Source organism: Oryzias latipes, chromosome 3 (genome assembly GCF_002234675.1).
Source record: "Oryzias latipes chromosome 3, ASM223467v1".
In the NCBI taxonomy this organism is placed as follows: Eukaryota; Metazoa; Chordata; class Actinopteri; order Beloniformes; family Adrianichthyidae; genus Oryzias; species Oryzias latipes.
Window position 1 is genome coordinate 12,772,274 of NC_019861.2, and position 14,624 is coordinate 12,786,897.

The 14,624-nt window shown below is 39.6% G+C and overlaps 1 protein-coding gene across 2 annotated transcripts; it reads right to left on the minus strand.

The window, feature by feature from the left end:
• Positions 1–999: 999 nt before the first annotated feature.
• shc4 (SHC adaptor protein 4) lies at positions 1,000–12,852 on the minus strand. Of its 2 annotated transcripts, none has more exons than XM_023953118.1 (14): positions 12,641–12,852; positions 12,448–12,482; positions 11,861–12,339; positions 10,758–10,828; positions 7,880–7,928; positions 7,686–7,805; positions 7,553–7,606; positions 4,887–4,938; positions 4,672–4,792; positions 4,422–4,587; positions 3,867–3,936; positions 2,470–2,569; positions 2,230–2,377; positions 1,000–2,041 (listed from the first exon to the last, which is right to left on the minus strand). In XM_023953118.1, exons 3-14 carry the CDS (start codon positions 12,335–12,337, stop codon positions 1,913–1,915), a joined length of 1,557 nt encoding a protein of 518 aa, XP_023808886.1. In that variant the 5' UTR covers positions 12,338–12,339; positions 12,448–12,482; positions 12,641–12,852; the 3' UTR covers positions 1,000–1,912. The 2 variants fall into 2 exon arrangements, with proteins under 2 accessions (XP_023808886.1, XP_023808885.1); XM_023953117.1 differs by having other exon boundaries at positions 12,419–12,482.
• Positions 12,853–14,624: the final 1,772 nt, after the last annotated feature.

Here is a 14,624-nt window from a genome sequence, read left to right on the forward strand (position 1 = left end):
AGGTTGAGGACTTTGAGTTGGGGCTGTCCATTGAGTTGAATTCTCCAAGGCAGTCGATGAGGTCCTTAGTGGCAAGGCACCAGGAGTGGATGAAGTCCGCCCTGAGTGCCTCAAGTCTCTGGATGCTGTGGAAGTGACTTAGCTGATATGTCTTTGCAGTTGGGAACTGCACCCCTGGCCTGGACGGCAGACAAGGGTGGTGGTTCCCAGTTTTAAGAAGAGGGACCGGAGGGTGTGTTCCAACTACCAGGGAATCACACTCTTCAGCGTCCCTGGAAAAGTCTATGCCAGGGTACTGGAAAGGAGAGTCCATCTGATAGTCGAACCTCAGATCCAGGAACAACAGTGTGGTTTGTGGCTGAGTGTGAAGTGGCCAGGATGAGGGCCAGCACCGCTAAGTCTGAGGCCATAGTTCTCAACAGGAGAAAGACAGTTTGCCTTCTCTGGGTAGATGAAGCACTCCTGCCACGGGTTAAGGAGTTTAAGTACCCTGCTGTCTTTTTAACGAGTGAAGGAAAATTGGAGTAAGAGATTGACAGGCGGCTGACCGAAAGAATGAGGTCCCAAATACAAGCGGCCGACATGAGCTTCCTCTGCAGGGTGGCTAGGCGCTCCCTTAGAGATAGAGTGAGAAGCTCGGTCACCCAAAGAGAGCTAGGAGAAGAGCCACTGGCCCTCCACATCGAGAGGAACCATTTGAGGTAGCTCAGGCATCCGGTCCGGAGGCCTCCTGGACGCCTCAAAAATGAAATAAAAGATTTTACTGACTGCATTTTTGAAATACTTAACCTTCCAATGTCATTCTTGTTTAAATGTTTTAGAAGTAGAAGATCTACTCAACTCTCTTCTGTCATGTTGATACCAGATAATCAGTGTGATAGCATTTATTTTATTTACTGTGGGATAGAATTAGGAACTGATCCCTGTAATCAAACGCTGAATCTCTTGTTAAAGAGGGTCAAATAATGGAGTGAGACTGACAGAAAGACTTTAACAACGTTTGTTTCTATTAAGGAATTTATAAACTTCTTTATTTCATTTATTGGTTTAGGGGAACAAACAACAGAACATTGTATAAACATTCTGTTTTAAAGCCAACGTATTTTTCTAAATGAGGGTTAAAGAAACCTCTTACAAATAAGATGGACAATTACCAAATGCAGTGCAACAGTACTGTAACTGTAACTTCTATTAAAGCTGATCTTTTTCTTTATTTTTTATTACCTAAGCATTCAAAGTAAAATAAAAGCAACAGATAAAATGTACTGAATATTTTTTGGATTTTATTACATGCATTTCCATAAAAAACAGATCTAGCTGCATATGACTTATCATATGTTATAGAATTAAGCTTTACAAAATTCTGAATTGGACTTTAAAATATTAGTTTGTTTAATTGATTAATTAATTGCAATAATGTGGAACTCCTTTTGTTCTTTGCCAATTTAAAGCAAACTGGGGTATTTGCACCTTTTAATTAACCTTAACTAACTTCTAACATTATGCAGGAAAAATATAAAAAGATTAAAAAAAATTACAATTAAGTTTTTGGATGCTTTGCTGAGTTAAAGTCCAAACCAACAAAACAACAGCTGGATTAAGGTTCAGATAGCTAGCTGTGGAAAAAAAAAACATCATATGAAAACAGAACATTCTATTCCTAATTCTCACAGGACCAAATATCTTTCCTTCATTTTTAGGGACCACCTAAAGTTCGTTCCACCAACAAGGGCTGTTCCAAAGGGCAAAAAGTGTTAAAATCAGTGCAGTGTGTCCCCACATAATTATGTCATGTTGAAATCAATACATCAAAATATTCCAGTCTGTGCTGAGAAGATGTTTTAAAAGCATCCATGAGTTTGTTGTCTTTATAATCAACCTAATGGTCTCAGCTTAGCTCTTGCTTCTTCCTTTAGTGTGTTTGCAGAATCGGCTGCTTTAGACACAGCTCGCTGCTTCCAGAAATGATAGGCAGCTGCTTCTCCATGTGGAACCGCACCAGGTGGCCGACACTTTGAAACACCAGGTCACGCGTTCGAACCTGGTCACACACAAAGCAAACAATAGCCTTCAAAACTCCACATAGTCCTCCACTGATTATTTGGGGGGGGTTGTGTGAAAGCCAACACCCCCCAAAGGTTGAGTCATGGCAACTGGACTTAAAATCGTCTTCCATTCGCCATGACTTCAAGATAGCGTCACCTAGATGATCGAGAACCTTCACTTTACCTGACCATGTGGGTCAACCAGCAGAAGATGTCGCACGGTGGCTCCCTCCATGCCGCTGAGTACGTACTGGCCAGAAGCAGAGCTGCTCTCTCTGACCAGGAAATCCCCACTGCAGGTGAGAAGTGACTCTGCTTGTTCTCTGCCCAACCTGTGGCATTACAGGACAAAAACATTTTCTACAGATCTATGTCAAACTAGAAGTCATGGACCGAGTAAAAGGGAAAAACATTGATTAGTCACCTGCCATGGAACCAGCCTTCTTTCTGGACCAAGCTCCGGTCTCTGCCATTAAATGGAGAAGTCCATTGCTCAGCCCTGACCTCGGGCTGTGGGGAGGCCGCTGCACAGATAATTAGATAAAACATTACAGCAAAGAAGAGGTGGTTGCTTGAAAAGTGTTAATTTATATCCTAAAATTTTACACTTTTGGCACTTTTCACCACTTTATGTCCTCATTCCCCTAATTTTTTTTATTTTAAGTGTTTGTCCATTCTGTTTTTTTTTTTTTTACTCGAGATCGTGTAAAGGAAGATTTGTGTCATTGGAACCCCTGGATAAAATCACTAACTTATTTTAAAGAAGAAATTTCTGTTAACATCTGGGAATGTCAATGAACCTGTTGTCATAAGATGATGCTTCTTACAGACCATGACATGTTCTGACACTTGGCTAATTTACGGGACATGTGATCCTGTCTAGATCTGTGTAAGACAATACTATAGCAAGGGTTATGCAACCTTTGCAAAAAGATGATAAGAAATGGGGTGATGCCAAAAGGTAAGGTTAGAAAAATAAAAAAGACTGGGAGACCATGAGAACTGGCACATCAGATCAGAAATTTCAGAAATAATCTCCTTATAGATGATGACAAAATGTATTGCAAATTTTAAGAAAACAGAGCAAGAATCTTTTTGGGCATTGTGGCATTTGAAGGTTTAACTTGTGTAATCGCAAGGGCAAGCATGTTAAGAGTGTGGCCCATGGTCGGGTTTAATCTGATCTGCACTCCCTCTGCCTGCTAAATATGGTCTAATTTTGAAAACTATGATTCAATTTTGTCTTGAATTTAAAACTTGTATTGATGTATTCATATTTCTCTCCCTGACATCTATTTTATATGAAACGGCTTAGAAAACATGAAAGTCAGGAGAATTTTGGCAAAATTAGATCTTTGTTGAATGCAAAGAAAGTAAAACCATTGCATTACTCTTATTCTAAAATGGTATATATTAGCATTTGTTAATAATTTAAAAAAAAATATCTGGGGGGGAAATCAGCACTTAAACATCAACCTCTTCTTGCAAAAAGCTTGAACCCCCCCCCCCCCCCCCTGTCTAAAACGTCAAGCATTTGCGTTTTATCACATTACACAGAAAATACTTTTTTTTCACACTTAAAAAATGAATGCATTTTTACCGAAGAGGATTAGGGCCATGGACAAAGAAAAAAAAAAAGGTCATAGAAAATTCTGACTTTAATCTCAGAACTCTGAGATTAAAGTCAGAATTTTCTATGACCTTTTTTTTAATTTTTCCATGGCCCTAATCCTCTTCCGTACATTTTAATGGGGATTTTGAAAGTTTTTTTTTTTTTACAAGAGCAATACTTTCACAAAACTAAGACCCAAAGATGATCACCTGCAGGTGGCGCTGGAGTTTCGTCTAAGACGGTGCAGTTCTCATACGGGGAAACAGGAGACGAGCTGACCTGCAATTCAGTGAGTCATTAAAACCACCAGCAACCAGCATCACAGACAGAAACAGAGAAGATGGTGTGCTGCACATTTGTGTTTAGGTGGAAGTGACGGCCAGAAGGGACAAAAATCTGGTGTTGTGACAAAAATGTGATGGTTCAGTTCTCAGTGAATCAGAATAATTCTGAAATGAAGCACCGCTGAGGAGCATCCTCAGTTAGTAGAAAATGAGAGAGGAACTTCCTGCTCAATAGCTGCTCCCCTGTGGCCGTTTTAAGGAGGAAGTGCGAGAGAACTGATGACATTAAATTAATCCGTGATAAGGGGCTTAACTCAGGAAACTGGCCTGGTGTAAAATGAAGTTAATATATTATGTAATGTTGATGCTTACAAACTGATTTATAAATATTGGAAATTCCATAAACTTTCAGAGGAATTTTTTTCAATGGGAACTAATTAAAAAGTCAAATTCTCTTTGTTGTTGTCAGTAAAGCCCCACCTCCTGCTTATCAGCCTTCTGCGCCTCGTTTCCATAAAGATGTAGGTCCTTTTCTGGGTTGACATTGTAATAATCCGGTTGCTCACTAACATCCCTGTCCTGCTTGACCTTCGGACATGTTGATGTCTCCTCTGGGCACCGCTTGGGACAGATCCTCAGAGCTGATCTGTGAGCAGAAATGGACATTTTGGCAGGTTTAGTTGCTGACAATGAGTGAGAATTTACCATTCAATGCCAACGGCTGAACAACCTCGTGGAGAGAAGAGTTGATGTTTGGCTAAGAAGCTGTCGGAAGCGAGCCTCAAAGGCCTGACCGATACTGTTGAGAACTTCACTGGCTCGACCATGGGGACACTCCAAAATGTGACAGGCTAGCACGAATAGGAAAAGGAGTCACTTATCTATTTGTGGAAAACTATATATGAGGCAGGAAACACTTGTGGGAAGCTTCAAACTGTGGCCTACCTCTCTTATTGAAGAGGTCCTTTGCAACATAAGCCACATAGTCTGTCATGTCCTGTAGATGCATTTTGAGAAAGACAAATAAAGGCATGGCTGAACGAAAAATATATATTTATGTGCAGAAAAGTCAGCTTGAAAGTATATGCAATTGACAGCAAAAGAAACATCCTGAATAACAACATTTACAAGTCCCTTTTACACAAATCTTCTCATGTTCAGTATTTAGTAAAGGCATCATTGTGTGTTACAACAGCCTTATAATACAATCTGTGTTAATCATTTCTTTCTCTGTGTTCCTTGACAACCTGGCCAACCATTTAAAGACAGGCTTGAAGACTCAAAAGGTAAATCATGATTGTGTTTATGAAATCAAATTCTGATGAGTATGGGTCAGAGGAGGGGTTTGAAGTCCGTAAACTTGAGAAAAACAGCCTGTCTTTTTTTTTTTAATCTGGTTTCGTCTTTTTTCAGTTGTTTAGCCGATCACAAAACTACTCAACTTTTGATGTAATCACACAAGTTTTTTGCATAAAATTGTAGCTTCACTTGTTTTTTGTTGTTGTTATTGTTTATGTTTTTGTTATTAAGGTACCTTTTTGTAACTGCTTTGGTGATGTGTGGTCTAAGACAACACAACCAAAACTGACACCAATAACTAATTCATATTGGTGTCATGTGCATTTTGCTAACATTAGCAGCAGCCAATGCGCTTGACTGAGCTGCACAGTGGTTAGCACTCTCACCCCCCCAGCAAAAAAGTCCTGGTTCAAATCCCAGCTGTGACCTTACAGTGTGGAGTTTGCATGTTCTCCCTGTGCATGTGTGTGTTTTTCCCGGGCTCTCCAGTCTCCTCCCACAGTCTGAAAACATGCTTCATAGGTTGATATTTTAAGTGGTGATTCTAAATTTCTTAATAGGTGTGCATGTCAGTGTGGCCCAGCAGTACCTGGGTTAGCTCCAGCAAACCTGTGACCCCAAAAAGGGTTCGGGAGGTTCTGAAGATGGACTCATGGCATTTGCTGGTAACAACAAACAAGACTGTGGCTGGTTGTTTTTTTTTAGACCAAATGAAATGCCTTATATCCCCCACAAAAAGGAAATGTGTCTTTCAAATGTTAAATCTTGCGTTTTTTTTGTTTTGTTTATACAATTTATTACATTTGGGTGGTGTGTTCATTCACCAAAAAGTGTGTTGTTTTCTTGAGAAAAGCCCTTCCTGTTAGTGACAGAGAAATGTCAATGTTCATAATCAACTGAGCAGATGCTTTGAGCATACTATAGACCTATCTTCAAAGCTTTCATCTGACCTAAACTGTGCTATTCAGTTTGTGCGACTTTATAGGTCATAAATATCTATTTTTTTATTTTAGAAATCAAGCATTATACTCAGATGTATTGTATTCAAAGAAGATGTACTTTAATTTTATTGAGTTTAAAAGAAGTGATGATTAGTTAATTTGGAAATAATGCCAGCTAGTTTTTCCAAGAGAAATAGTACATTCATTTCAAAGACAGTTTTACAATAATTTGGCACATTACTGGGACTCTTTATCATATATATGTCTTTTTAACAAAGGGTTTTTTTATGACCTGTACAATTTTCTCTGTAATGTGTTACAACATAAGAGATATCAGGAATCATTGTCCTCGAGCAACTGTTTCTGCATAAAATGTTTTCATAACCTACACATGATAAGTCAAAGTTATGCTTACAGTCAACTTAGGACACACATCTACTGAGTGGCCTTTATGCATAAATCCTTTTGCCAAATTCCAAATTAAATCAGTGACAGCTCCACAATCATATTAGTGAATATGAATTGTGTGAAAGAAAAACACTTGGGAGAAATTGGCAGACACGATGTCTCCTCATTACTATTGACGATGCTTCAGCACTTAGACTGGTTTGTTTCAGTAAGTATTTGTAGAAATGCAAATATTTGTCTCTCATTATGTATCTCAGAAAGAGGCATGAGTACCTACCTGACTGACCTGTCTGAATTATTTTAGAGAATAACACATTATACATGAACTCTAACCTACAAGAATATATTTAAAGACGACGATTTTGAACAGCAACTTTAAAGCTTGTTATTCTTGGTACCAAAAAGTGGTAAAGCCTTTACTATTTCCCTAATCAGTTGTAGGCCTGAGATGAATATATTGAGTAAAGTTCTACTGTATACTTGCAATTTCTATACCATTTGAACTTTTATGATATCAGCACGGACTGAAATTTATCATTAATGTAGTCAATTGCCATTTTAGGACCCAAAAATATGTTTCATAGTGTCTATTGATGATAGAATGTACTTAGAATACTTGGGTGTTATTGTTGAATCAGCAAATCAACTTTTATTGCCTTTTTTATTTTCCATTTTTGCATCGTAAGATGAAGAGACTTTTGGGAAGTTGCAAAATTATGTTATGTTAAGTCACTTCCATCTTGCCTTTTTTGATAAAGACATGTTTTTACTTTTTAACATTATAACGTGATCAAGATTTGAGTCAGGAAATAACTCAATCATGTAGAAATTGCAGGAAACCTATCAGTAATCGATCTAAATCGGATTAGTTGTTGTGCATGTGTTTAAGCATGAGCACAACCCCGCTTATGTCAGGACCATGACAGTGTTTTTGCTTGGAAAGAATTACTCATATGAACATACGGGGTCTCCTCCAGAGGCAAATGAGATGGCCTGCATTGGGTGGTGAGCAATTCTCTGTGGGACAAAATCCAGGGGGAAATGGATGAGAACACGCAGTAACATAGAGCATCTAACGCAGATATATCAATGTTACCTGTAACGTTGAGGGTGCCATCAGTGTCACACTGTTGGTAGAGACAGTGAGGATGGCTTTAGTCCCAGAAAACTGCATGTTAATTTCACCCAGAACAGCAGACGGTCCCTTACTCGCGGCCTGGTGACGAAAAAAAACAGCTTTTCAGACGCGCTCATCACACTTGTGTTTGGTTCTGTGTGTTTGTGCCATACCCTTTTCGTTTTCACTGCTGTTTTCTCACAAAGCCTGCTGATTGCCTCACTGCAACACACACACACACACAGATTACATACATGTCCAAACTCAGGAGGACAAGCACAGAGATACCTTTGTGAGAATGTGATCCAGTCCACCCTGTGACTTTCATGTGAGAATATGGGAGGAAGGAAACTGCATTAGAAGCAGATCATCTGCTGTTCAGTGATACAAAAAATTCTCCAAAGCTTTTTTTTTATTCAAGAAGTGGAGGAAAAACTTTTTTCCCCCCGACCAAGTAAACAAGAACCAACCAAACAAAAGTAATTGGGAGTTTTATTAAGTTTAATATGTTTTTGGTAGTCATTTATAATTCTTTTGGAAACTCGACAAAATATAACTTACTTTCCCATATTTAAAATCATACATGTCATGTACATCTTTAAGGATTACTGTGATGAAAGGGATGTGGTCCCCTTCAAATTGTTACAGCTAGGCTTGATTACTGTAACTCTTTGCTAGAAGCGTGCCCTAAAAGTTCCTTAAAAAGTCAAAATGCAGCAGCAAGATTGTTAGCAGGAACAAGCAGAAGAAAACACATCACTCCTGTGTTAGCTTCACTTCTCTGGCTCCCAGTAGAATCCAGAATCAAGTTCAAAATACTCCTGCTAACCTTACATGGTATGACCCCATCGGATATTAAAGATCTCATTGTGCCTTACCAACCAAACAGAACACTTTGCTCACAAAATGCAGGACTGCTTGTGGTTCCCAGAATTTATAAAAGTACAGTTGGACGTAGAGCGTTTAGCCACCAAGTCCCTGTTTTATGGCATGAGCTCCCAGCTCACGTAAGAGAGGCCGACACAGTTTCTACACTCAAAGTTAGGGTTTTGAGGGTAAATGCAATTGAAAAATCCGATGAACAAACCATTGTCTTAACTTTTTTATTAACCAGATTTACTGATTTAATTCATATTAATAAATGTATATTTAAATATGATTTACTCCTTATTTGTGTCATGATTTCAGAATGAAAGAGGGAGGTAAAAAACATCAAGAAAACTCAGTCAAAGTTCTTTAAGAGTTTGTAACCTCTTCAAAAATGAACTATTTCAAGGGGTCTACCCTTGAATTAGTTCAAATTAATCTCAGCTCAGTCATGCTGCTCTAGTAATGGATGTTCCAAAAACTCTAAAGTGGAACATGAAGTCTTTTCAGACTGTGCATGTATGAAGTATCCAGCTGAGTAGGTAGAAGGCTGTTTTCCTGGAAAAGTTCTCCTTCTCCTTGAAAGCAAATTGTATGTAATAGATTACAGCCTCTCTCCAGCTCTCCTTTTAATTTGACTATGAGAGATCATTAGGAGGAAATTTATCTAATTAGATTTTCTGCCACATCATTTAGTCGCGTTGTAGTGAACAGAGGCTGCTGTGTGCTGGCATCCTGTATGAGGATGTCAATATCAAATGATGACGAGAAAGCCCCGGTTTATGAAACATTATACATTTAATCAGATTTCCCATCTTTGAAATATTTTGTAAATAAGCTACGCATGTCTATCTTGGCAAATGTACGTTGAATGAAATTAGGGTAAAGTCCTTTTGCCTCGCCTCACACTGATATGCATGAAAATATGATCATAAACGTCCAGTACTAGCACAGTGGAGGTTGGATATTGTGAAGAAGATGTTTGAGCAAAAAACGGTCTTGGCCATGGATAATGGAAATTAATGAAAAATGACCACAAAAAAAAAATCTGATTTTTAACTTTTAATTTTACATGGTTTTCACTTTGAGGTATTTTGGAGACAAAAGAGCTGTCTGCAGTTCCGACACTGAGGATGAGAATTCAGAGGATTCCTTACAGCAAATGAGCTTTCTCAAATAAAGTCACATGCATTGGGGTGAATCAAAGACCTATTTTAGGTCATTGTAGAGTTTGATGATATGGAATCATAATCTGGACTGCAAGGTGGTGCTGTGGTTAGCACTCTCGCCTTGCAGCAAAAAGGTTCGAATCCCGGCAGAGACCTTTCTGTGTGGAGTTTGGATGATCTCTCCCTACATGCATGAGTTCTATCCAGGCTCTGGTCCCACAGTCCAAAAACATGCTTCATCAGTAAATTGGTGACTCTGAATTGTCCCTAGATCTGTGTGGGAGTGACTGTATCTGCCTGACTGCAGCATGTTCCCCGCCTTTCCCCAACAATAGCTAAGACAGGCTCCAGTGACCCCGCGACCCCAAAAGGGACACAGTGGATTACAAACAAAAGAATGGAAAGTGATCATAAACTCGATGCAGAAAGCAGGATGTCAAACTTTTCCCAGCAATTTCTAAAAGTCTGTTGTTTTTCCCAAATGTTGCTGTTTACACAAAGCATGATACATCCACTCTCATGCTTAACATCTCTGAAGAGTGGTTTTAAATAGTTTTTTTTTGTAAATGTCTGACACAAAAATAAAAATGAAGAGGTCATTTTCCTTTATTATTTATTTGGCGCAAGTTCCATTTACTGCTAAATGAAGTCAGTCTCTGAAATAATTTGCCTTTCAAGAAGTCCTGTGATCAGTTGGTTGAGAAATATTTCTTAGTACTGAAGGCCTCAACAGGACCCTTCCTGTTTACAGATTTTTCTTAATCGCATTACTCATGAACACAGTCATCTTTTTATGAACCTTCAGCTGTCTTGGTGTTATTATTATTTCATTTTTAATGACTGACAGATAAAAAAAAAATATGTTTATGCTCATTTCATGTGAATGTAGAATTAGCTGGCCTGTTTTTATGATCCACACTGCTTGAAACTTGAACCCAGTGTGTTAAGGAAAGTTGGCCCTGCAAGCATGGTCACGTTTGATGAAATGTGTGTGTTTGTGCGGTGTATTGCCTACCGTGTGACCTGCATTCTTGTTTCAAAGTCAAGGATTCTCATGGATTGGGTCACCTCCACGCTGCCCATGTACTTGAAAAAAGCAAAGATATCAATCACTCAAACTGAAACAGAGCATGAAAGAGCTGATCAAAGGAACTTTGAACAGTCCCACTCACTCAAGCCATGAGCTAGAATCCAGCAAACACAGTAGGCTGATGCCAGGATGAGTAATACTTAGGTCAATATGCATGCTTGCAGGGGGGGGCAAAAGTGTATTTTATTTTGGAGAGGACAATCAGACCGTCCGTTCTCATTTCCATCAGTGGTCAGCTCACTGGCCCTGCTTTATTCAACCATGCAGACACACCTCCGGTTCTAGGACAGCATCTGCTGATCCCACACACACATGCATGCATGCACACACACACACGGAGCCGATCTAGAGTGGAGCAGGATGAGTCACTACTGCCTACACAGGAAGCTCTCTCAGCGAGGGAGGGGTGAACCTACAAAAGTGAATGTGATGGTGTGAAAGGAGCACAGAGAGAGTCCGTTCATGTTTCCTGTGCTCATGCGTGTATTGTTGATTCATCAATGAATCAGCTCCATGCTGGGTCAATGACTGTGAGGATAGCTACAAATAGTAAATGATCTGCTATCAAGCAGATCTTGTCTCATTTGTACACGTGGTGCTCTTCCAAAAAAGTCATTTTCATTCATTTATGAGGCAGTTTTTGCTCCAAACCTGTTAATTTTTGTGATTCAGCATGTTTTGAGACCGAAACTAATGATTCTTACAAGTGCAAAGTGCAGTTTAGCCACTCGAGATGCAGAAAACCACTTCAGCGCCCATATAATTAGAAATGTGTGAAAAAGCAGACAAAAAGGTAAAAAATTATAGAAGAACAAATCAACATAAAGGCAAAAGTGGCTTTCTGCTTGCTTTATCTGGACAAAAGAGTCTACAATGCAGCTTGTGAACCCTCAAACATTTTTACACTGCAAGGCCAGCAGGGATGCAGAGCGGTGCAACACTGACTCATGAGGGACACTGCAGTGACTCATTTTAGGCAAACTGGTTTGTTGTGCCTGAAGTGCATGTCCATCTGAAACAAGAAGTACCTTAACGTGATGGTGAGCTGCTCTGTCGCTTGCCCTCACGCCTGTCCAGTCATCTGCAGCAGAGGAGGGCTTCAAACAGCACATGTGGTCTCTGTGTTGAGAACAGGAAGGACAGGGGAGGCTGGTCACCCGGTGCAGAGTGATGGGTCGCTTCGTACACAGCAGAGCAGGATGAATGAGGCAGTTGGAGAAGCTCCCATCCAGCGGTTTGTCTGAGTGTCCAGGTGCTGGTTTGTCCCCGGTTGTGTTTGGTTGTACTCCTTGGAGACAAGTGGGACTTTGAGGCTGGCTGCTCTTCATATGGGGAACGTAGTCCCCTAGAGTGGACCCATGATGAGAGGGAGTCCCAGAGCCACGCGGAGCAAACTCAGAGTCTAAGCACAGGTCCCTCTTTAGGGGCACCATTCTTTGGGGGTGATCCTCCAAAGATGTCAGTGAATCATTCCGCAGACGGCTGTATTTAGTACGCTTCAGCATACCTGCAGAGGACAACAAAACCATTAGCTGTGTGGAACAGAGACTTTGATAAATCTGATGTCACTGGGAAAAGACACATGCCTGGAAAGAGCGCTGGCTGTGATCCTAACCTGGTTTGCTCTTTCATAATCAGAGGACTTCAACACTGAGATGAAATGAAAAAAAAGAATCAAATTCAGTCAGGAATTAGTCTGGCAGAAACAGCGATGACACACCAAAGAAGTGAGTCATGTATGAGAACACGAAGCTCTGGGTAATATTTTGGGTAAAGTGGCCTCACTTAAACTCAGCAATCAAACTTACCCAAACCGGGCTGCTGTTTTCCTGCGTGCCCAATGATTGTCCCGCTTGTCCGCCTCCAGCTAAGCCTGGCACCGTCCCATCCACAGACTTTCCCACTCACTTCCACAGCTTCACCTCCACAGCAGCTGTTGTCTTCTCTCAGCCACAGCAGAATAGTGCAGTTTTATGAATGAACTTTTTTTTTTTTTTATGAATGAGAGGCTCCAGATCAAGCCCCCCCCCCCCCAACCCTGCCGCTCTGTGACACAAATGTGTGAATGGAGCAGCAGAGAGAGATTGACAGACAGCCCCCAAGGCTCTCTTCCCCCTCCCTCTGCTTTAAACTACCGTCCAATCACAGGCAGGCAGGGTGACTCATGCTCTACACACACACACACACACACACGCACACAATCATGCACAAACAGTTAAACACTAAAGCAGAGCCAATAGTGTTGGAGAGCCTCATTTCTCTCCTCTAACATCACTTACACCTCTGTGAAAGTGTGTCACGAACGAATGAGGTTTTCACGGCCAAGTCCCCTAAAATGTTTCACCTCATTTTATTAGAAATTTGATTCGTTTTATGGTAGAAATGTGTCAGGCTGGCTCGAAGAAAATATATTCCATCACCTATCCATAACCAGACATGTAATAATCAAACAACTGGTGTTACAGGAGGAAGGGGATGAACAGGAACATTTGCATTTCTGAGATGGTGATCAGAGTAAAACGTCAAGGCGCTGTTGAAAACATTTACATGAATAAAAAAGATGATCTTTTTTTAACACCCCAAATTACTTGTGTTCAAACACATTAAAATTGTTCCATAAAGTAAAAGTACTCATTATGTACAAGAAGATGGATTAAAAAATATCATCACTAAGGGGATAGAACCGGCACCATAAATATTAATCTTTTTAGAACTATAATGCTTTTTTTTATTGCTCAGTTCTTTTTAAATATTAAATATATTTTCCAAACATGCAAAGATTCAAAATAGAAGAACTCTTTAAAGGGATTTGAATAGGAAAGTCTTGTCCATCCTCTGCTTTTTGTGGACAAAAGCTTAATCTGTGAGCAAGGAAAATTCTGAATAGAATAATATCTTTAAACATAAATGCTGTCCCAGTGTTAGAATAGAAAATGCTTCACTAAACATGTAACATACAAATGGATAGAAATCTTGAAAGTCTTTAGAAGACAAATTAATATCACAGAATCTTGTCTCCACCCAGTGGCCATTTCTACAAACTACAACTAACTGACTTGAGAAAACAGGTGGTTTAAAAGTTGAGAAATCCAGAAAAAAACTCTTCACTTCATTTGAGACATTGTTTTTGTTTTCCCTGCCTTGTTCTGTTTTGTCATGGAAAATGGAAGCAATCACCTGCCACACGCAAACAATCACACCAAGTACTAGCAATTCAACTATTCAGTTGGCCCACCTCAATTTTGGGTTAGGATTTTATTTCAGTTTGACTTATGTTTTGTGTAAAACAAACCTAAAAATTCACAAATCCCCTTTTTCTTTAATTTGTTAATGATGAAGAGAACCCTTTCAGTTGGCTTATACTAAGCATGGTGCAATATAACAAAACAAATAATGAATCTTACTTAACTAATGCAGAAACAGTTATGAAAAAGAAGACGAGCCAGGAGTCCAACTGATTTACTTAGACAACATTTTAATGATGTTAATTATCAGTCCATATAGGGTAAATGTTAATGTGATTATGAGAGACGACCTCTAACAATGTGTTCTAGTAATGTACAGAGGGAGACGATCTTAAATATCCATATAAAGACAAAGAACACTGAAAATAAAAGTACTTCATTAAACCATTTTTTCTCCTTATTTGTTGTTCACATTAGTTACAAGACCATTACCAGAATTGTATTTACATAGTGCAAAAACACACCTGCTGTCAATGAACGTACTTTAAATACTTCAATGAAACAAAAAAATAAGAAAGCGTGTACACACACACACGCACGCGCACAC

What these genes read in the sequence shown, in the direction of transcription:
- shc4 (XM_023953117.1), bottom strand. Translation starts at nt 12,464, where the DNA reads ATGAAAGAGCAAACCAGGTTAGGATCACAGCCAGCGCTCTTTCCAG. An exon ending in CAGCTCACCATCACGTTAAG is followed by an intron (nt 10,829 to 11,860) that starts GTACTTCTTGTT and finishes GCTTTTTTCAAG; the next exon opens with TACATGGGCAGCGTGGAGGT. An exon ending in TTGCCTCTGGAGGAGACCCC is followed by an intron (nt 4,939 to 7,552) that starts GTATGTTCATAT and finishes ATGCATCTACAG; the next exon opens with GACATGACAGACTATGTGGC.